General features: G+C 39.3%; 1 protein-coding gene across 10 annotated transcripts in view; it reads right to left on the minus strand.

Moving 5' to 3' along the window:
• Positions 1-13: 13 nt before the first annotated feature.
• The window catches only part of LOC112142743 (cilia- and flagella-associated protein 54), a 24,140-nt gene continuing 3,694 nt past the window's right edge, over positions 14-20,459 (minus strand). Inside the window, exons 8-57 of one of the 10 annotated variants that reach the window (XM_024266299.2) lie at positions 20,158-20,256; positions 19,690-19,882; positions 19,521-19,613; positions 19,344-19,456; positions 19,129-19,237; positions 18,939-19,024; positions 17,957-18,094; positions 16,645-16,800; positions 16,428-16,556; positions 16,266-16,347; positions 16,143-16,174; positions 15,819-15,884; positions 14,197-14,397; positions 14,029-14,121; positions 13,775-13,963; positions 13,583-13,701; positions 13,359-13,506; positions 13,096-13,251; positions 12,898-13,020; positions 11,572-11,694; positions 11,126-11,240; positions 10,890-10,979; positions 10,687-10,813; positions 10,471-10,552; positions 10,312-10,403; positions 10,055-10,237; positions 9,346-9,488; positions 9,154-9,287; positions 8,892-9,083; positions 8,622-8,821; positions 8,376-8,511; positions 7,261-7,381; positions 7,010-7,171; positions 6,761-6,940; positions 6,546-6,633; positions 5,932-6,102; positions 5,787-5,853; positions 5,539-5,724; positions 5,388-5,474; positions 5,177-5,296; positions 3,695-3,742; positions 3,464-3,605; positions 3,222-3,364; positions 2,595-2,749; positions 2,435-2,525; positions 2,177-2,324; positions 1,048-1,205; positions 695-841; positions 478-589; positions 14-286 (exon numbers count right to left, since the gene is read on the minus strand). In XM_024266299.2, coding sequence (XP_024122067.1) covers positions 213-286; positions 478-589; positions 695-841; positions 1,048-1,205; positions 2,177-2,324; positions 2,435-2,525; positions 2,595-2,749; positions 3,222-3,364; positions 3,464-3,605; positions 3,695-3,742; positions 5,177-5,296; positions 5,388-5,474; positions 5,539-5,724; positions 5,787-5,853; positions 5,932-6,102; positions 6,546-6,633; positions 6,761-6,940; positions 7,010-7,171; positions 7,261-7,381; positions 8,376-8,511; positions 8,622-8,821; positions 8,892-9,083; positions 9,154-9,287; positions 9,346-9,488; positions 10,055-10,237; positions 10,312-10,403; positions 10,471-10,552; positions 10,687-10,813; positions 10,890-10,979; positions 11,126-11,240; positions 11,572-11,694; positions 12,898-13,020; positions 13,096-13,251; positions 13,359-13,506; positions 13,583-13,701; positions 13,775-13,963; positions 14,029-14,121; positions 14,197-14,397; positions 15,819-15,884; positions 16,143-16,174; positions 16,266-16,347; positions 16,428-16,556; positions 16,645-16,800; positions 17,957-18,094; positions 18,939-19,024; positions 19,129-19,237; positions 19,344-19,456; positions 19,521-19,613; positions 19,690-19,882; positions 20,158-20,256 — 6,342 coding nt within the window. In that variant the 3' untranslated portion in view covers positions 14-212. Of the gene's footprint in view, positions 287-477; positions 590-694; positions 842-1,047; positions 1,206-2,176; positions 2,325-2,434; positions 2,526-2,594; positions 2,750-3,221; positions 3,365-3,463; positions 3,606-3,694; positions 3,743-5,176; positions 5,297-5,387; positions 5,475-5,538; positions 5,725-5,786; positions 5,854-5,931; positions 6,103-6,545; positions 6,634-6,760; positions 6,941-7,009; positions 7,172-7,260; positions 7,382-8,375; positions 8,512-8,621; positions 8,822-8,891; positions 9,084-9,153; positions 9,288-9,345; positions 9,489-10,054; positions 10,238-10,311; positions 10,404-10,470; positions 10,553-10,686; positions 10,814-10,889; positions 10,980-11,125; positions 11,241-11,571; positions 11,695-12,897; positions 13,021-13,095; positions 13,252-13,358; positions 13,507-13,582; positions 13,702-13,774; positions 13,964-14,028; positions 14,122-14,196; positions 14,398-15,818; positions 15,953-16,142; positions 16,348-16,427; positions 16,557-16,644; positions 16,801-17,956; positions 18,095-18,938; positions 19,025-19,128; positions 19,238-19,343; positions 19,457-19,520; positions 19,614-19,689; positions 19,883-20,157; positions 20,257-20,459 lie in introns of those variants that run through there. The other 9 variants (XM_024266294.2, XM_024266298.2, XM_024266293.2 and 6 more) reach the window with 9 other exon arrangements.

Here is a 20,459-nt window from a genome sequence, read left to right on the forward strand (position 1 = left end):
CAGTTCAACTATCAATGGGGGAACCATCTCCAACTTTATTTGCAATTTTTGAAATTCTCCTTGCAAATTAAAACAGACCTGTAACAGCCTGCACATCTATGACAGCCCAGTAAAGATGATAACATCAAAGGTCCAGAGCTAATTGCTAAGTGTGTTGTTCACATAAAACTTTCCCAAAAAAACGTCCGCTTGGAACTAAAAGGCCTTCAGCATCAGATTAGGTGGAGAGTTTGACCCCCGACTGAAGATGTCGGCTGGTCCTTGTTGTCAGAATTCTCCATGGAATCTGCAAAAACAGTCGCAGTGCAAGACTTCAAAATATTAAAAATATTCATGTTTTTAATTCTATCAGAACTGAACTGGAGATAGTTTTTAACAAATGCTTTAAACACATTTTTTTTAATCAAAATGTACCATTAGTGTCATAATTAAAATCTATTTGATCAACGCTCTCATGTTTGTATAATGGTGGTTTACCAATCCTCAACGTGATCTCCTTCAGCATGGTGATGTAAGGGAGGTAAATGTTATCAGAGCCAGGAGGACAGACGCCCACTTTGTCATCCACACTCTGACCAAACAGACGCATCTAAAAAAAAAGATGCAGAAAAATGCAAAAATATTAGCGCTTTTTTCATCTGATTTTGCAAAAAAGCTAATAGGAGATAATGTAGAATCTAGTGTGACTGTGCACCTGCATGTCCAACAACTTCCTCGTGACCTGGAGGAGTGAGGAGCTCTGATGTTCTTGAATGTCATTGAGCAGCAAAGCGGCTCGAGCTAAAGTCAGCATGGAGCCCGGAGGCATGCAGGCGGGCTCCGACAGCAGAGCCACCGCTTCCTGCTCACACAGGCGATGGGACAGAACATTTAGAGCAATCTAAGTGTTTGACATGAGGGCCATGTTTCTGGACCTCGAGCAACAGCAACAAAAAGATCTTTAAAGGTTGTCTATTTCTCTTGAAAAATGTACAACCATTTCCCCAAATCAATGTCCAAAATGACAAATAAATCCAACAAGATCCAGCTTTTCTGTGGTTGAGGTACCTGCAGCACCGCTACACTCTCTTGCGTCTTTCCTCTCAGTGCTTCCAGCTCAGCAGATTCCATCAGCAGCAAAGCCTGAGTGTCACGGTCTCCCCATCCAACGCACTCCTCAATACCCTCCTGCAGCAGCCGCGCCGTCTCTTCATTGATGTTCTTACCTTGAAATCAGAGTTCAGGACAAATCTGATCTCTGTCAGTGAACATTTGAACTGTAAGACATTTAAAGTCCCACTCGATCATCTTCTGATCTATTCTCAAAGCGTTCCTCATGGTCATTTAATTGAGTAAATAGTTATTAAGCATTCATACTATAGTGATCCTCCTGCTCCTTTCCATTTTTGCCACATAAAAACTTAATCACACTTTCAGCGATATCAGTAATCTTGGTATCAAAACATTCAGCTCGTTCAAAAGATTTCTGCTTGTACTTTTGGTAATTATAAACTTTATAGCTTTTGAGATAATGAGCAAAATATGACCCACAGGAAATGAATGAGAAATTGCTCAAATCTTTCAAAAACTTTGTGGACTTTGAAACCAGTGAACGTCTGCATACTTTCAGGCAGAGACAAAATTCACAGTTTAAAATGTTCAGCAACTACTGGGGTTTAAGGCAATTTGGAATTTAGCCTTTAATTAGGCAACATGTTTTTTAAGCTAATTTAGAGTTTAGCTAATATTTTACTATTATGCTAGCTTTTTGGCAAAATTAGACTTTCTAAATTCTTTAGGCTAATTTAGATTGTTTTTAATATTTTAGTATTTTAGTATTATGCAAGCTGTTTTGGAAAAAAATTTGTATTTCTAGTTTTTTGGCCAATTTGGCATTTAGCTAATATTTTGGCAAGCTTTCAGCTTCAGGGTTTTCAGCTATTAGCTTAAGCATTTTTAGATATCAGCTCTAGCATCTTTAGTGGATGCAATTGCAATTTTCTTCAGAGTGGATTTTTAAAGATGCTGGGAAGAATATTGAAAATATGACTTTTGGTTGTTTTATGACCTTTGTAGGTGGACTTCTGGGTAAGAAAAAGGCTAAAAAGTGACATTTGATGTGAGGAATCTAGACAGAATTAAAGCTCACAACTCCTGAGACAGAGAGAACATCAACAAAAACACACAGAACCCAAACCTGGGAGAAGAGTTGCATCTGTGTGGATACTGGCAACCAGGCTTTGTACCAGAGCCAGGCGGCACCGCAGCCACAGAGACGGACCGATTCTCTCGGCTGCCTCGGCAGCTCCAGGACAGTCTCTGGGCTGAGTATCCATCACTGGGTCCTTTAGACAAAACACAGAAAAAACATGAAAACTGGATCTGCAAAGAATGAGAGGTCTCAATCCGGGGTCTTCAAGCTTTAATACGATCAGATTTGTGTGGTAAATGTAACCTGTAAAACCTCTGTAAGTTCAGAGTTGGATGCTCCAATAGTCACAGGTGATGTTTGTAGAAGGACTAAAGATGAAACTGCAGCATCAAAACTAGAGAGAAACCATAAAATAATAGGTTGGTTACACAAACAGACACATATGAATGAACAGATGACAAACCTGAGTTTGGGACGTCCCTGCTGCAGGTGGAGGTTGGCTTTAAGAAGACTAGACTCCACAGTGAGCTCCAGCTTCTCCTCCTCACTGCAGGGCAGCGATGCCAGCTGTTCTGTGGTGGAGGTCAACAGAGAGGATGCTGCTTCCAGTAACACAATCTACAAACGAGAGGACAAAAAAAAATTCTCATCATCAAATGTGAAAAATCTATTCAGCCAAAAGATATTTCTGAGTTTTCTTTGCAGAAATTAGTCGTTTGGAGGGCTTAAATTGGCTTTACGTTAACGTGAAAAAGTATTTTGTGGGTATTTTTCAGTGAAATCTAATAATTATAAAATTTATGCATACATTTTAAATTATTTTTTTTTGAAACTATGAGTAAACACCCAGGATTAAAAAGATAAATGTGTATTCTTCAATAAAAAAACTATATCTACAAAATATTCTGGAATTATTCACTAAACATGCACCCTGATCTGGTTAGCACTCCAAATTGATGCAATGGGACAACAACTATATGGAGATTTAATGAGGGAATAATAGACATCCAGAAAATGTTCCTTTTTCTTTTCACATCTAAAATAAAGTAGTTATCTTACCCGTGGAAGCTAATCTTATGTGAAAGTTTACCTTAATTCTTTCTGATGTGAGCTGACTCTCTTCATGACAAAGTAAGAACGTTTTTTGCTTCGGTGGTTTTGGTTCTTCGTCCGCTCTTTCCTTTACGCTGGACTCCGACTCCACTAAGATTGTAGCATGTGAATCTTTAGGATCTGAAAAAGTTGTTCCCACTTCAAGTCTAAAGTGTAAAGTTCTTTTTATAACCAAAAATCTATCAAAAGCACCAGAATAAACCTCTCTCTGTCACCGACCTGGATCTGGAAGACCTCTTAGTGTCTCGCTGAGGGCCAGGACTAGCTGGACGCGAGCCAGGCTGAAGCTGGTGCAGAGCGATGGACCGTACATTGTTTGGATCTCAGGAGCAAAGTCACAATTCATAAGGGTTTCTACAGCCTATACAGACCCAAACCACAGATCAGGTTCTTAACAGTTTAATATGCTAAAAAAGATTAAAAAAAATGTAAATCTAATATAGAAATGACCTCTTTGTTGTCCAGAAGAGATTTATTGTTGTAGAATGTCGCCATTGGCTGCAAAATAAAAAAGAAATACCGTCATCATGTTCAATACATCAATAAACACATTTCCTATTTCCATTTACTGTACAGTTTAGTAAACCAAACTACTAGTATTTTTCGGACTATAAGTCGCACCGGAGTATAAGTCGCAGGGGCCAAAAAATGCATAATGAAGAAGAAAAAACCATACATAAGTCGCACTGGAGTATAAGTCGCATTTTTTTCAAGTAATTTATTTTACAAACTGGTTGAAAAAAATGATATTACATCATCCTGGAAGGTAAGTTATAACATTCATAAGTGAATAGAAAACAGGCTGAATATGTGTCAACACATATTCACATATTAGCATCATGAAAAAAACGAAAAGGTGTAGCATTTATATAACATAACAGTTTTATTTAACTATAGCCTCAAGAACTCATCAACTTTGTATCTTTACTGTAATTAATTGCACGCAATCTCACTCCATATCACTAAATCCGTTAAATTCTTCGTCCTCTGTGTCACGTCTGAATAACTACAGTAAATAAAGTAATTGCATAGATCACCATAAGAGGGCACTCTAGACTTATGGTCCATATCTCATCTCATTAAAAATTCGTATATAAGTCGCACTGGAGTATAAGTCGCAGGGACATTCAATCTATGAAAAAAAACGCGACTTATAGTCCGGAAAATACGGTAATCTAAATTTGACTTTTCTTTAAAAATGTTTTACATTTTTGGGTTCTTTTTAATCTAAAATATGAAAACAATTAAGAAAAAAATCTTTTGATTCTGAAAAAACTCTTATACAAAGTAATTTCTTGGGTATTTATTTTTACCTTCCTTTTTCTTACATTTAAAAGTATTTGTAAAGGGGGACAACTTATAGAACTAGTGACCGCCAAATATTTTTCACTTTAATAATTACATGTTTTAACTGCAACACAAAATAATAAAGATAAATTTGAACCCACGCATACCCTTTACATTAGCTGTGTGATGCAAACTTGTGCTTTCCATTGGAAAATATTTACTGTAAACGTCTGTATTGAGAAAATACAAAAAATATACTTTTATTTGACTAAAAGAGAAAAATCCTAAGCTGTTCACAAATCTGTTAACAGCTAAAGTTTTGGCTTTTTAAACGTTTAAGAACTTTCTGATCAGATAACTGGAGCATCAGCTTTGAAGGTCAAACTTTTTCGTCTAGTTTTGTTCAGTGTTTCTTGTGTGATTTGTCTGAAGTAAAGCTTGAAATTTTGTGGCCTAAGATAGCGATGATTGCTGCATACTTTTATTGTAAAGGACATTTTAAAACATTTTTCTTGCAGGTTTCCTGGTGAAGCCAAGTTTTTTTCTTAGGAAAATGTATCCCTTTACCAAGCTTCTTCAGTTCAGCAGTTCAGGCTTATGAGATTATTTAATCAGAAAAAAAATTTTAAAAAAGCGTGAGCATACTTGGAGATCTGTTTTAGCCATGAAAGGACCACACGGTAGGAAGATGCCTGCTCCCTGTGTGAGTTGGATGACCTCCATCACAGCTTCGCTGAACATACGGAGCTCAGTGAGGACACGAACCTAAAAAAAAAAAAGAAAAGAGTTTAAATGAAATGTAGAAGTAAAAAGACTCCGGTGTTTGAATGTCGCTATAAAACCAATCAACTCTGACTTTGAGAATTTTGCCTTCAACTGTGCGCCGTACATCTCTGCAGACCGGGCCAACAAAGTGGAGGTAAAGGGCAAGAAGGGGCAGCAGCTAAAATATAAAAAAAACTTTAGTTGATTTATACAGAGATTTGTCATCCAAACACAGTTTTTACCGTAATATGGTGGCCAGTCATGAAGAGCCAGCGACAAACAAAGTGGAGGCTGGAGACGACGGAGCTGACGTGGAGCCTGCGAGGTTCGGAGAAAAGGTCGACTCCGGGGAGCAGCTCCTCTCTGATGGTGTGGGAGGCGTACTGGAGATCAAGCTGTGGCTGAGCCATGGAGCAGCCCAGCACACACTGAGGGAGACACACACATCAGAATGGATGCAAACACGATAGCATCTCGTGAAAGGAATTACCTTAAAAAGGTGAGAAGACAACAGGCAACATTTGGTTCGCTGGTTGATATCAGACGTTAGGATGAACCTGGGAGGTCAAAACAAAAGTCAACAGTTTCAAAGGTACAGTATGTGCCTCACAATATTAGGATTTGGTGAAACCCACTGTGCTATTTTAGCTGCGATCACAGCGGCCTGCAGACACCCCCAAACACCAGCGTGCTTCACAGTTTTTGGCATGGAGCCTCCTCCAAAGGACACGCCATCCCATTTCTGCACAACACCTGAGCTCTGAAGGGCGCAGTCCACAGCCTGGATCCAGCAGCTCTGAGCCGCCCTGAGGAGTCAACAAACATCACCGGAAAACATCAAAGAGCTGAGAGAAAATTCATTTTTTGTAGATTAAGATAATGAAATAAAAAATTTAATGAGAATTAAAATGTTTTTTAAGCAGTCCATGCTTACTGTAAGACATAATATTTACAATTATTAACGATATACCTACTAATCTAACCTTTTTATTGATGGAAATTGCATTGCAGAGCATTGCATACTCAGATAAATGGGCTATTTCAAGATCTGTTTTGTCTGGAAAGGGGATTAAATCACAACTGATTTAAAAAAATGTTATCAAGACAAATTCTACTAGTTCTACTGGCTGATTTTTTCACTAATAACAAGTAAAAACGTTTCATATTCTATACATTTTAAACTTGTTTTGAGGAGAACGTTTTTCCAGTGTAGCAGCAGACACACATTTAAAACATGCTTCTCACTTACTGCACGTTTCCAGCATAGAAATGTAAATTTCCCATGTCACGCAAAGCCAAAAGACTGAGGGACTTGTGGCCACTGGCTCTGAGACACTCTGAGGAATAAAAGGCAGACAAAGGGGGAAAACAGTGAGACAGTCTAAGCTTCTAGAAACTTAGAGCTCAATTCATCAAATGCAGATCAGGCTGTCATGACTCTTAGTGAACACTGCAAGCTCTTACTGATGGAATTAGAATAGGAAGCAACAACAGTTGGTATGCAGTCAGGTCTGACAGGAAGGCCAAAGATGGCGTCTGGAGTGCTGAAGTCTTCCCCGCTGGGCTCACATGGACGGATGTTTGGAGTGGGCTTGACCACGGGGCTACAGCTCACCCGACCTGCTGACTGGAGCTGCGTCAAGTCTGATGGGGAGAGTCAAAAGCGGATGGAAGCGTCTGTGCATGTATGTCTTCAATCAGAGGTGAACTTACAGGGCTGCGTGTTTGCCAGGAGCAGCAGCAGTAAGGAGCGGCTATGCTGCAGAACCTGAAGGCAGTGTGGAGTTTTCTGCAAGGCTCGATGGTAACCGCTCAGAGTGTCTTCCACATCCAGAGGAACGCACACGAGAGACAAGGAGCGCTGTTTCTCTGCAGCTTAGACACAGAAAACATCAAATCCCTCCTGGGATCTTTCTAAGATAGTCTCATTTCTTTAATGATTAAATGATTTTGTGAGCTCTAACCTTTGAGTGAAGCTCCATCTCTGGGAAAGACGTTTGTGTGAGACGTGTCTTCATCAATGGGAAGCTCAGAAGGACTCCATCCGCTGAGCAGCTGGCAGTGAAAGTAACTCCTGTTGGTCACCTGAAAGTAGAACAGATGACAAACTTAAAGAATCACAAATGAACATACATGGACCGAGTTGTCTACAAGTGGATGGGTCACAATAGGGCGAAGCAGGGCGGTTCTGACCCGCCCGGTGTGCAAATAAGCAAATTTTTTCATCTGTTCATAACAATTTTAATACAAAATCACTCAGAAATACATTTTAGAGCTTAATTTTCTTTATATATGTCCTCCATCATCAGATAACTATCTCAAGAACATGTTAAAAATACCATAAAATCAGTCTTTAAATGCCAAATGAATAATAAATATCTAGATTGTTTCCACTTAGGTAAAAGAATTGGACTGTTTTGTACCACCTCAACAGTGCTAGCATAAATCAGGAAAAAAAAAACACTATTTACCAACTGTCTCAAATTTGATCAATTGATCAATCACATTTTTTACATGGTGTCGTATTAAAAATTCAATGGAGCATTTATCTGGGCCTCCAAAACAACAAAAAAAATGTAACATTACAAGATTAAAGTTAAACTTAAAGTTTACTAAAGAAAACTTATGACTTTTTCTTGTAAATACATTTATTTTTTTCTACTAAATGTATGACTTTAAAACATGTAAATGAGAATTGCACTGTATTGTACTGCCTCAAAAAAAAAGTAATACAAGATTGAAGTCGTAAATTCATGAGAGAAAACCTAAATTTCTCACTTTTTTTCTCGCACACTTTTTACTTTTTCTCATGAATATATGACTTTTTTCTCACAAATTTATACATTTTTATCTTGTAAAAACTTTGCACACAAAGTTGAATGCTTTGTGTGTTGATTAGATGTATTGAGTTGTGTATTGAACTATGTGAGAGGAAAATATATACAATCCTAGTGGGTTTTAGCTCATTAGAAAGTAAAATTTAAAATACTACAACTTGCAAAGATGCAATACTTTTACTTGTCATGACAAAAAGTGGGATTTGCTTCATATTTGTTGTTAAAGTTGATTTATGATCGACCTCTTTGCCCGTGCTCTGCTGTGTCTTTACGTGGTGGGGCTGCGGGATTGCCGGCCCCCCCACTGAGCGGATTCTTTCAATCAAGCTCCTCTGAGCATGAAGGAGCAGAGGAGCCACAATCAGGGCGTAGCGCTCCCTGAAACACACGTGAAAACCGTAAACAAAATGTAAAACAGAATAGCATCCAAGTTTAACAGTGAGAAATAGAGAAATAGTGACTCGTTGTTAACCCCATGCGTTCCTCACCGAGTGTATGAGTTGAAAAGTAAGGCAAAGTGGGACAAACTTTCCCATTTTTCACAGCTATGGAGGCGCTCCAGGGTGTGCAGGACTAAAGAGCGAACCCAGCGTAGGTCCACCTGACTGCCGTCGTCCAGAGGAGCTGAGAAGTGGACACTGGACTCTAGTTCTTCCTCTGTCGAGTCGCGATCATACAAACTCCACAGCTGGCAGGAACAAAAACCAAACGTTAATTCTCAAAAATGTACATTCTAAAACACCTGTTTTGTCGCTGACCTCTAGTTTGTTTAGCATATCCATGACTAGATCTGTGGCTAGCACTAGTAGAGGAGTGAAGATGTGCTGCAGTTGGTCCTCTGTGAAAGGGGGAGGAGCCTCAAGCTGGGATGTGATTTTACAGCTGTGGCTCCACACCGTGTGACACACACACAGCAGCAGAGTCCAGTCACCACCTCGATGTGCCAGAACCTGCACAACAAACATGAGTGAAATAAAAATCATCCAAAACAGCCATAAAATAAACTCTTTTGTGTCGTACCATAGATCTGCGAAGATGTGAAGCGGCAAGTTTAAGGGAATTCACTGGAGAGTTTCTGTCTATTTGCAGGTCGACTGTTGGGGAAAAGCGTCCTCCTTCCACACATCTTTCCCCAGAGGTATCAAATCGAACTACTGCACAGAAGCTGAGTCAAGTCGAGGGATCACACACACTCTTTTGTCTTTGTTTTACCTTTCTTTTCCCTTTTCTCCTCCTGTTCTCCCAGATCAGAGGGACAGGGGATGCCTTCTGACTTATGTCTGGATGAGGGTCGCTTCTTGATCAGAAGTCCAGTGAAAGCCAGAGAGAAATACAAAGGGTCGAACTGGCTGTAGCTGAGTCAAGCAGAAACTCTTTTTTAGCAAACATCAAAGTCCCACTCTGATCATCTTTTGATTAAACCGTTTTTAGCCAAAATCTAAAAACCTGTGTCGTTTTGTAGGACATAGTTTGTTGAGTTAAGGGAGAAACCCCGCCCCTACTCTCCATATTTTCCCGAGAGCTCTTTCTTTACACCCTCTCACTAGCTTACAGCCCCTCACACTCTCCACCTAACATTACCGGTGCGACAAACTGTAACATTGGAGCTATAGCTGTACAGTTTTGAGCCAGATACCAGCTCAGACGAGGAAAACAAAGACGTACATGGATCTATTTGTCTGCAAGTGGATGCACAGAAATGGAGAGGAGCGTGTGACCCACCCAGTGTGTTTTATTTATCACCAATACATTATTTTAAAAATGCATTTTTTCATCTGCTCCTGATTCATAAAGAAATACTCAGAAAAGCTATTTTAAGCTCAATTTTCTTTATGTATGTCGTCAATCATCAGGAAAAAAATACCAACAACACCATTTTCATCAGAGTGGGTCTTTAAAACCCTTTTGCAAAAGCTGTCACCTGTGCTGCAGAGTCTCCATGTCCCGGTGAGCAGCAGCTAGATGGGCCTGGGCCATGCAGCGGTGGACCTGACACCTCCACGGCCTCTCCTCCCAGCACAGGTTCCTCAGCTGGAGGCGCTTCTTGCTGCGGCGCACCACATCTGACATCATGGTCAGCAGGTTGTCCACGGTGCAGAGCTCTCTGATGACACATAACTTCTGTTGGGGATTGCTGCAATTTCTCACCACAAAAAAAACCCAAAAACAATGTGCTACCTGTAGGTTTTGACATGCCTCATCATGCTGCACGGCAGCTTTTTCTTGAGCTTCTTCCTCAGTTCTTCATGTGGAACAGACATCTTATTCTGCTATAAAGACACATAACATTTATGAGGACACAGTTTTTGGGGGATTATATGTACTGTCTGTCTTTACCTGAGGCGTGTCAGTTTCAGCTCCGCCTTTACTGTTTTTAGCCTCCAGATGTTTAGACGATAGTCCCATCATCTCATCACGCCTGGAAAAAGAGGATTCATCAGCAGACTTTTTAAGACTTGCTTCTTCGTGAATCAGAGAAATATATAGTCTTAACATAAATATATATTCTATTAACAATAAACGGGAACAGAAATGTCTGTTTCCAAAAATGACCTGAAGAGAAACTGAAGAATGTTCTCCCCCCACTTCAGAACCAGGTCTGGGTGACCCTCCTCCAGGGTCCGCTGGAGGAACAGAGCCGCAAACTCAAGAAAATATGTCTTCCACTTGATTTTCATCACTGCAAAGAACATTCAGACATTAACTGGGATGGATTTGTGATTCTTACAGGCAAAATAAAGGAGGGAATCGCTGACCTTCCTGATGGGCCTCCTGTAAGGTGCAGCTGTAGATCAGATCACACAGAACCATGGGGTCCTCTGGGACAGTCGGGGCTGGAGGACAGTCTGTAGGGGGCAGCATTTTCAAACTATTATTCCTATTAAAAGTAGAGAATTCATAAAAACATTGAGTGGAGATCTTTTTGGTTTTACTCTGCTTTGTTCCCTCCTTCAAAAGATTCAAACAGAAGACTAACTTCTGTGTGACGTACTACCGGAGGTGACTTCTGCCTCACAGGTGCTCCTGCTTCTTCTTTGTTTTGTGTTCAGCGCTTGAAACTGCCGCCGGATCATCACCGAATCGCTGACTGTGCCGTCCGCCCCAGTCTGCACACAAATATGACTCTTAGTCCCAAGCTTCATACTTCTAAACACACTTTTTTGTGCTTTGTTGTGCAAATCTATCCGTCTATTCAGCTTGAGAACCCACTAAATCCCTTTAGAGCCAACCGAGCTGAGGCGGTCTGATGCAGGATCACAAATAATTTCCACTATTCTCATTATGTTCAATCAAAGATATAATATGAGCATTTACAAAACACCAAACCAGAATGAATTATTATTAATTTATTGCACATTAAATCTTTTTGTAAGAGTCACAAAAGTGATTTTATTTCAAATATTATCAACAACACAAATATACTCGACTGTTCCTCACCGTCTTTGCTTTACTGGAATGTTTGCTCATCTGCAGCCGAGCATCAGTGGCTTCCTGAAGCAGCCGGCGCCCGCGGTCCAGAACCGCTGCAGCCAGTTGATGCTTTCTGAGCAACCGCAGCACCTGACAGCAGGAGAAAGTCTGTCACGATCACACATACTATAGGTGCAAGCATTCACCTCAGGTCTTTTGAAGCCATAATTTATAGATGTATCATTGCTGAATACACATCAAGAACTTCCTTCCCCAAATAAAATCAGTAGTTTCATTACCAATCTTCATCAACAGTCTAGGAAAACATTTTGGACCAATAATGATACCAGGTTCTCATTGATTATAAATGCAGCTATAATTACTGTATGAAACATGAATAACTGAGCCAAAAATAAAAGTGGAATTATTACAAAGTTGAAATTAAACACATTTACAAACTAAACAACATGTTTAAAAATGCCAGAATCATTAAGAATCTCTGGGTGGAAGCATTGTAAATCTGTGGACTTTAAAGAAATAACTGTGATATAACTGTGTTTGGGATTTTATTTTTTTATTTACAGAAACAGAAGAGTTTCTTTAAATAAATAAATTAAAATTAACAAATGAGTAAAATATTAAATATAAACAAATGATAAATAAGTTGAAATGAATAAATATTAATGGATAAAAAATACATTTAAAATAAAACCACTAACTAAAAAACAAAATAACAAATAAAAAGATAAATAAAAAACAAATAAAAAATTAAAATAAACGAATCAATAAATTACAATAAATAAAATATTTGGAAAATAATTAAATAAAAAAAAATATTAAATAATATTAACATTTTAAAAAAAAGATCAATAAAACATTTCAAAAGTAATAAAACAAATACAAAACAATACAAATTAAGATAAACAAACAAGTAAGAAAAAGTATGTGTATATATATATGTATATTCTTTCAGAGACGCTTGTGTGCTCACTCTTATATCGGAGTCACTGGGCCCCCAGAACCCACACAGAGTACAAACAAACTAAAATGTTCTTATGAGTCAAAACATTTTTAATAAATGACTAAGATTTAACAGCAAATTTATTGATGTTTTGTTTATTCTAATAACATAATCCAGCATGAGTAAATTAAACATTTAAGCAAAGGAAGATTCTGATACCTTTTCTAGGAATCTGTCCTTAAAACAAAAGTTTTCTACAAATTGATTTAAGTAAAAAAAAAAAAAAAACTACAGGGACACTTTGAAATTGACAATTTCTATTATAAAAAATTAATCTAGTCATAAATTAAATAATGAATAAAAAAAATAATAATTTCCACGTGCAAACTTACTTTTGAGAGGTAGAAAGTGATGCAAGCTGTCATGTAAAGGAGGGACTCTGTGGTCGCTCCAGTCCATGAGTGTATGAGGACACCAGAATTCTCCTCCAGGACCAGCAAACACTTCTGCAGCACCTGGATGGACATTCATGCATGTAGGAACTTCAAGCATCATCATCCTCTTGCTTAAAGTGACTTTAGTCTTCTTACCTGCACCACGTTGCCATGTATGATTTGATGGAACATTAGCGGAGCCAGCAGGCCGTAACAGGTAACTACAGCCTGCACAGCTGAGCTCCCATCATTCAGACACAAAGCCAGGTCTATGGCCACCAGCATCCGATCACACTCTGCCAGTCTGGCGTCCTGCAAACCATCATTTAAGAAATGAAATACGGAATATTTATGATATGTATTCCAGTGCTGTTCCTGCCTCAGATTAATCCCCGTTCTGTAACAGGGCGGGTTTGTACCTGGTCCCAAACAAACGGGCTGCTGTTGCTAAGGGTTTCACAGCGGAGAGCCCCCTCCTGGATGCTGATTTCTGTCTCGATGAAGATGGAGGTCAGGACCAGGTTGCATAGGTGAGGGGAAGACTGCTGGATGGTTGCTTTATGCAGGCTTTAGGGAAAAGGAATTATGTCAATATAGGCCAAAGAAAAAAACAAAGTAAACTCCAGCGATTTATGTGCTTCACCTGGTAGCAGTAAGTCTATCCCACAGGCTGCTGGATTTAGAGCTGGGGTGGATATAATGGCTCCAAAGCTTCCTGCAGGCTCTCTTAGCTGCAGCATATTGGTTTGTTTGGAAAGCCGCCTACAGGAAGAAACCAACACACCTTCAAGCGCATCTTTCTTCTGTTTGCAGACTGAAACAGAGGGTGGCTTGCCTGAGCCAGGTGAGCCCAGGTGGCCAGCAGCTGGACTGGCACGGATGCCAGCAGAGGTACGGTCGTCTGTCCTATGCTGTTGCCCAGCAGCCTACCCTCGCTGTCGTAGGCGGCTACAGCAAACACGTACTTCTGGTTGGGCTGCAGACCCTCAACCCTCATCACGCACCCTCCAGAACCCACCAGAACCTTAAAGCACGCTCAGTATTACAGAAACTCGTGATAACATGACTTTTCAATGTGGTCGTCTTCACCATAAGTCCAGTTCCTGGCAGAATGCAGTCATTCAGACGGACCGTCTTGTTGATGCCTTCAGCTACACGGCCAAACAGCTGGTACCAGCACACCTGGATCACAGCAGGAAGAGCAGAGATCATGTGCACTCCAGGTTTGTTGGAGGTCTGAAACACTTGGGATTTTACCTGCTCTCCCAAGTCATATGGAGCAGGAGCAAAAGTAAAAGTGTGGTCAGTGCGGGAAAGGAGGACAGGAGCAGGTGGAGGGCTTTCTCCTTTTGGTTTGGGGGCTTTGCCCTCTTGATGGGGCTTCTGTTTAGTTTGGCACAAAGTCATGTAAAGTTTTTTCTCCTCAAGTTCTGCTTTTTCCATCAAGCTGAAGGCCTCCTGCTTGGACACAAAAGAAGACTCATTTACTCCAGTTTAGCCAAAGATTCCCAGAAAAAGCATTAGGAAACATGAAACAGAAAATAAAAAGGTAATTATTTTTATATCTGTATTCTGTTTAATTAAAGTTCCACTCCAAAAGCGTTCCCTGTGGTCTTTTAATTATGATTATGCCTTTTTTGGCCAAATAAAAAAAAGTTGTCTCGTTTTGTCAGACGTATTTTCTGCAGAGCAGCAAGAGTTCATTAGAAATGCCTCTGGAGAAATCCTGCCCCCCTTTCCCTTCCCCATTGCGGAGCAGAGCAGAGGGCTTGTGACCCACCCAGAATATTTTCTACGTTAGAAATAAACTTTTTTGCAAACATTATTTTTTTTTATCTGCTCCTGATTCACAACCATTTAAATAAAGAAATATCCAGAAATTAAAATGTATTTTTCTTAATATATGTCCTCCATTATCAAAAAATGCTTCAAGAACATGTTCCTTCCTAAACTATGATGTATCACGGATTCTGCACATATTCATTCCTCCTAAAGTGTGATTTATGACTAATCTTCTTATGAAAACAATCTGCACTAACTGTCTTTTTAATGTGTGTATTTTTGATTTTTTTTTTAGCATTGACTACTATAGATGATTTTCCTGTCTGATTATAATTAATGATGATCATTAGGAATGGCCATTTGCATTGATCGGTGCCGGGGGTCTGGAAAATATTCAGATGATTATTAATCATCTGAGTATCCTTTGGATTTTTGGTGCTGGTTGGTGCGGGGGATCCTTTTTTTGGTGATGATGGTCTCTATATGCTTGGATTTTTGGTATTGATTAATACAGATGATTTTTTTCCTGATGATGTCATCTTAGTATATTTTGATTTTTAGAACTGATTAATATAAATGACTTGTCTGTGGATGTTTGAAATTTAATTACATCACCGATCTTAAGGATCCTTAATAACCTGAATCTATGAATGTAGGGTATAAATATTTGATATTAAATCCTGAACCAAATATTGATAATTAATGTAACGAAAATTGTAAAGGTTGAACTGGGGTGGGATTATATAAATTCGCTTCCTCCCACTCACTTTCAAGCGATCAACTTGTGATTGATAATGTAAAAGGTTATTCTATGTATTGTTACCTTCTTGCTTGAAATAACTATTTCATTCATTCATTCATATATGTTACAAACATCAAAACCGCCACTTTTCTTTTTTTTACAGATACTTGCATTCCGCTACCTTAAAAAAAGTGACATTTTTTAATTAATAAACTGTTTATTTTTGAAACCTCATCATTTCTTTTAACCAAATATCATGGTAGACTCTTGCAGATCAAAAAGGAAACTATGTAAAGTTCGCTGCAGTTTTACAATCTGCATGAGTTTGTAAGAGAGACTAAAGCTCTGATTTAACCTCGAGGAGATTCGTTGTTGTGTTGCTGTCAGTCATCATCTCGGAGTCGTGCTCCAGCAAGGCCTTCTGGATCAGAAAAAGAGCTTTGGACACTTTGTTGTTCTTAATCCAGTCCATCAACTCAGGTTTTTCAACTAAACAAAAAGAAATGTTAATTTGTATTTTTTTATCTTTATATAGCAGTCTTAAATAAAATGTGAAAAGATTGTTCTTTTCAAAAAAATAACCAGTATTAGTAATCAACAGATTATACATACAAAATTCTGATGTAATCCCCCATATTCTGGAGCTAGAGTCTCATCTGTGAGTAACAGTGACTCTGACCTGAGTGAAGATGCAGCAGCTTGACAGAGACCCTGTGGAGGATGATTTCCAGCTCTAGATGAAGGTCTCTGGCCAGCAAGAACACATTCGTAGAAGGCTCAAACTCCACCTCCGGTTCCTCACCTTCTGTGTTCTTCCACCTATTTTCATTCATTCTTTTTATCTCTTCTGCTGATGCTGAGGGTGGATGAAGTGGGCCCAGTTTCTATAGGGACAACATTCTGGTTCCAATTGAAACATTACTAAATGAAATGCTACCATTTTATTGGTAGAGAAGAAATTAACCTGAAAGAAGGCGGAGTCTGTGACTGCAGAAAGATCTTGAGGAATCAGAGCAGAGACACCCTTTGACAGAGATAGGAGACCCTTCTTCACCATATCATGCACCCTCTGAAGCAGTTGTGCGTTGGTCATCTGCAGACGTGCACAAACAGGCGTGAGACAAACACCGCCACAATTTTCCTCCAGTGATGTGTTTTCATTTAATTTTTTTCATACAAACCTCCATCGAGCCAAAGACTGGACCTCGGGTTGAACCAGAGGCTTTTTCTAGCTGAATGGCCAGGGTGCAGATCATCTCTGCTGTCATGGTACAGTTGACTGTTGCTAGCGGACAGGCGAGGGCCACTTCACAGAGAACGCTCAGACACCACAGCCACTGTCATAATGGACACAGACAGCAGTAAATACAAAAAATGGAAGCTATAAGCACCATTGTAAGGCTTGCAGACACCACTCTGGTTAGAGCTGTACATGGCTAATTCTTAAGTAAAACATTTTTTTCAAAATGGCTGCTTTTTTGTTAGTTTTATCTCCATAGTAAGCATTTTCTATTTTGGTCGCCTGGGGGTAATTTTTAGAATAATCGGCAAAAATTAACTTTAGGATTTCCTTGGCTACAGAGGGTTTTTTTTGTTAACTGCAACTACATTCATAATATGTTCACTGTGTTTGTCATGCTGTTTCGTTCAGCTTTAGCAGACAACTCATGGATTACATTTTCACAATGTTTGGTAAAAATTTGGTAAAAAGAGGAATGCTGCTAACACTAATCATAATCTGCAACTTCAAATTCTTATATTTTCCCCAAGTAGCTTCTCAATGATGCTCGAGAAATTAGGAGGAAATAGATCAAAATCCTTAGGCGTAGTTTAAATTTGTAGCTGTAGCTTAAAATTTAAAAGGGCACCTTTACCTGGGATCAAAAGTAAAAGAAACTTCAATTGTGGCTGTTGACTTAGGATGGCGGCATGAATGTGAGATTTTGTAAAGATCGCTCGAACAAGTTTTTCTTTTCCATTTTGTGCTAAAATGTGGGAAAAAAAATCACACTTTGCCACAAAATGGCTACAAAGCTGTAGATGCTGTGAACATCCCATAATAATTTGAAAACTTCCTTTTGGTGATCCCCAACGTGTGTGTTATGTTTGTTTGGGATGCCCCCCCCCCACCCCCCTCCGAGGACTGAGACCCACAGGTGCTTTCTATTTCTCATTAAGCTCCCATACAAGCTGTAGTTTTCTCTTGTTCTGTGTCGGAGCGTATTTGTACACTTTGGTTGGTGAATTTGTACCCTTGGGTTTATTTCTATTAAATGTGTTGCAAAAATTTAAAGACCTATATCATGTCCTTCCTGTCCTTACTTCATTGGCCTGTGTTTTGGTTTTTTGAACAATTGTAAAACCCAATAAAAATGTTGGTGTCATGCATTTCTTTTACCGCTTGTCCCAAAGTGATGGCATCTTTTTTTTCTTCGGGGGGAGGGGGGGGAGATGTGCTCAGAATTAATTTTTTTCTTCTTTTACTACACCTACCTTATGATAGCTGTCTGTCCTCTGCTCACATTGTGAAAACTCTGACGCTTGAAGCTGATCATTCTGCATAACCATCTTCACCTGATTCCATAGGAATAAGATGACATCCAAAACCAAGTCGACATCTGGATGCAGCTCCTGGGGAGACAAATAAATATCTTAGCACACACACAACTCACATTAAGTACAAGATATTGTAGAAAAACTCAGTGAATTGTTTCACTTCACATATTTACGGTATAGGGAAGAAACTGTATTGGGGTGAGAGACACTCTTCATTCTGTCTGTGTAGTGCACGTGTCAAAGTCAAGGCCCAGGGGCTGGATCCGGCCCTCTGAGTAATTCTATCCAGCCCTCCAGATCATTTCATTTTATTGCTATTAAAGGCCTCATGTTATCTTGCGCTCATTTATAACTTGTATAATTTTGACAAATATATTTTTTATGGAAAGTATCTTAAAAGTTGATTTATTCTGTAATAATATTGCTGCCTTTTTGTTATTCATAATTATTTTTGAAAAGTTACAGTTTTAAAGTTTTAAAAATGGGCATCCTGCTAGTTTTTTGTACTATTTTGGCATTTACCAAGCTTTTTTAGGGTATTTTTTATTTAGGTAGTATTTCAGCTACATGCTAGCTGGCCAATTTAGGCTTTTCTTTTTAGGTTTTTTGGGCTATTTTTAAATAAGGCTAATATTCACAGGCTAGCTGTTTTGGCTAATTTGGGTTTTTTCAGTTTTTTAGAATATTTTAAAGTACAGCTATTTTTTTCAGCTACATGCTAGCTGTTTTGGCTAACCTAAGCTTTTGTTTTTAGTTTTTTAAGGCTAATTTGGCATTATAACATTTTAGCTGGCTATCAGCTTCAGTGTTTTTAGCTATTAACTTCAGCGTTTAAGCTATCAATTTCAGCATCTTCAGCTTTACCAGATGTGAGGTGCACTAGTGTTTACCACTATGAACATTTGACCCAAAAACTTACAGGATCAGCGCCACAGATGGACATCTGCAGGGTGTTTACCAGAGCAGAGATCTCATCAGTCAAGAAAACTGAAGACTTGGATCTGACTGTGGCAACATGAACAGAGGGGAAATGTTACAAAGCTGCATAAAAATAAAGAGATGTTTTGCAATTAAAAAAAGAAGATCTGCAATATATTAGAGTATTTTACCGTCACTTATATGATCTCTGAGTCGGCCTTTTTGGAAGAACAAACTGCTGTAGCTGTGAAGTAAAGCTAGCTCTCTCTCGGCCTTCCTGAAAGCCTGACCTTTCACATCCTGTCAGAAACAGAAAGACACTCAACAATGGGGAAATCGGAAACTTGAAAAGACAGGTTCTCTTTGGGGATTTTCTGTATTACAGGTGATTGATTGAACCACTCACTGACAGTATGTGTAGCATCTGTTTGGAAAGGTCAGCAAAGACGTCCAACTGCTTGTACTGAAACAGTAACTTGAGAAACCTCACAGCTGAGGTGATGGGAATCCTGTGTTCACCTGATGACACGATACATCAAATTACCTGAAAGAAACCCAGTTAGAGACAAACACCTCGATGTACCTGTCACTGCCAGCTCTATTAGAGTTGAAGTCGGTGTCAGGATGATGGGATTAAGAACCAGATGCTCCTCACACTTCTGCTCACCTGGAGATCCTAAAAACGTTGATGTAAAAACAAATATGGGTAGTTTTTAAATTTTACTGATACTTTATCCCGTTTTTTTACAAACCGGATAGTATGCGGACGCCGGCGGACAGCAGTTCCAGGGCGATCTCCTGCAGCTCCACATCGCCCAGTATCCTCGTCTGCAGGGGCCGTGTGCTGCTGTCCCAAAGAGCCTCTAAAATGCCCAGAAACTGCCCCGCGGTGGAGTCAAACATGGACGTCAGCAACTTCTCTGTGGAAGTGCGAGGTCTAGGCCCCTGCAGGACATCAGAGAAGTGTAATATTAGCAGAAAAGCTTTTAATGTCTGTTTCAGCATGCAGCTTTCCCCTTTCACCAGGAATACAAAATAATTCTTGAAATTAAAATTATACCAGAGTCTTCTGAAATTGCATTAACTGCAACATGTGAGTTACAAAAAGGTAAGAAAATGGGTTTAAATGTATTATTTTGATTCTTAAAAGCAGGTTTAGACTTCCTTTTAGAGGGAATAACCGAGAGCACACAAGAGATGTGAAATATGATAGTTATTACACTGGCAAAGTCTTTCAGGGAGCTTTTGGATTGGATTCTCGTCTTGTATTTGGGTCTCCTGCCTTCAAAAACTGCCCTCTTGAACACCAGGCTACTGAGCTGAAACAACAGAAAGAGACTTAGGATGTTTTCAGAGTGTAAGTCAGGTTTTCAGGTGCATTTTGGCAGTCACAGTGTTACACAAGAAGCACAAGGTCTCTGCAAAAATACAGACAAGAAAAAGCTACCTCTACAGAAGGCATGTCCAAAGTCTGGATCGTGGGACAAATGGACCATCGCTCAAACCTGCAGGTTCCTCTCAT

This window comes from Oryzias melastigma, linkage group LG14 (genome assembly GCF_002922805.2).
Source record: "Oryzias melastigma strain HK-1 linkage group LG14, ASM292280v2, whole genome shotgun sequence".
Taxonomy (NCBI): Eukaryota; Metazoa; Chordata; class Actinopteri; order Beloniformes; family Adrianichthyidae; genus Oryzias; species Oryzias melastigma.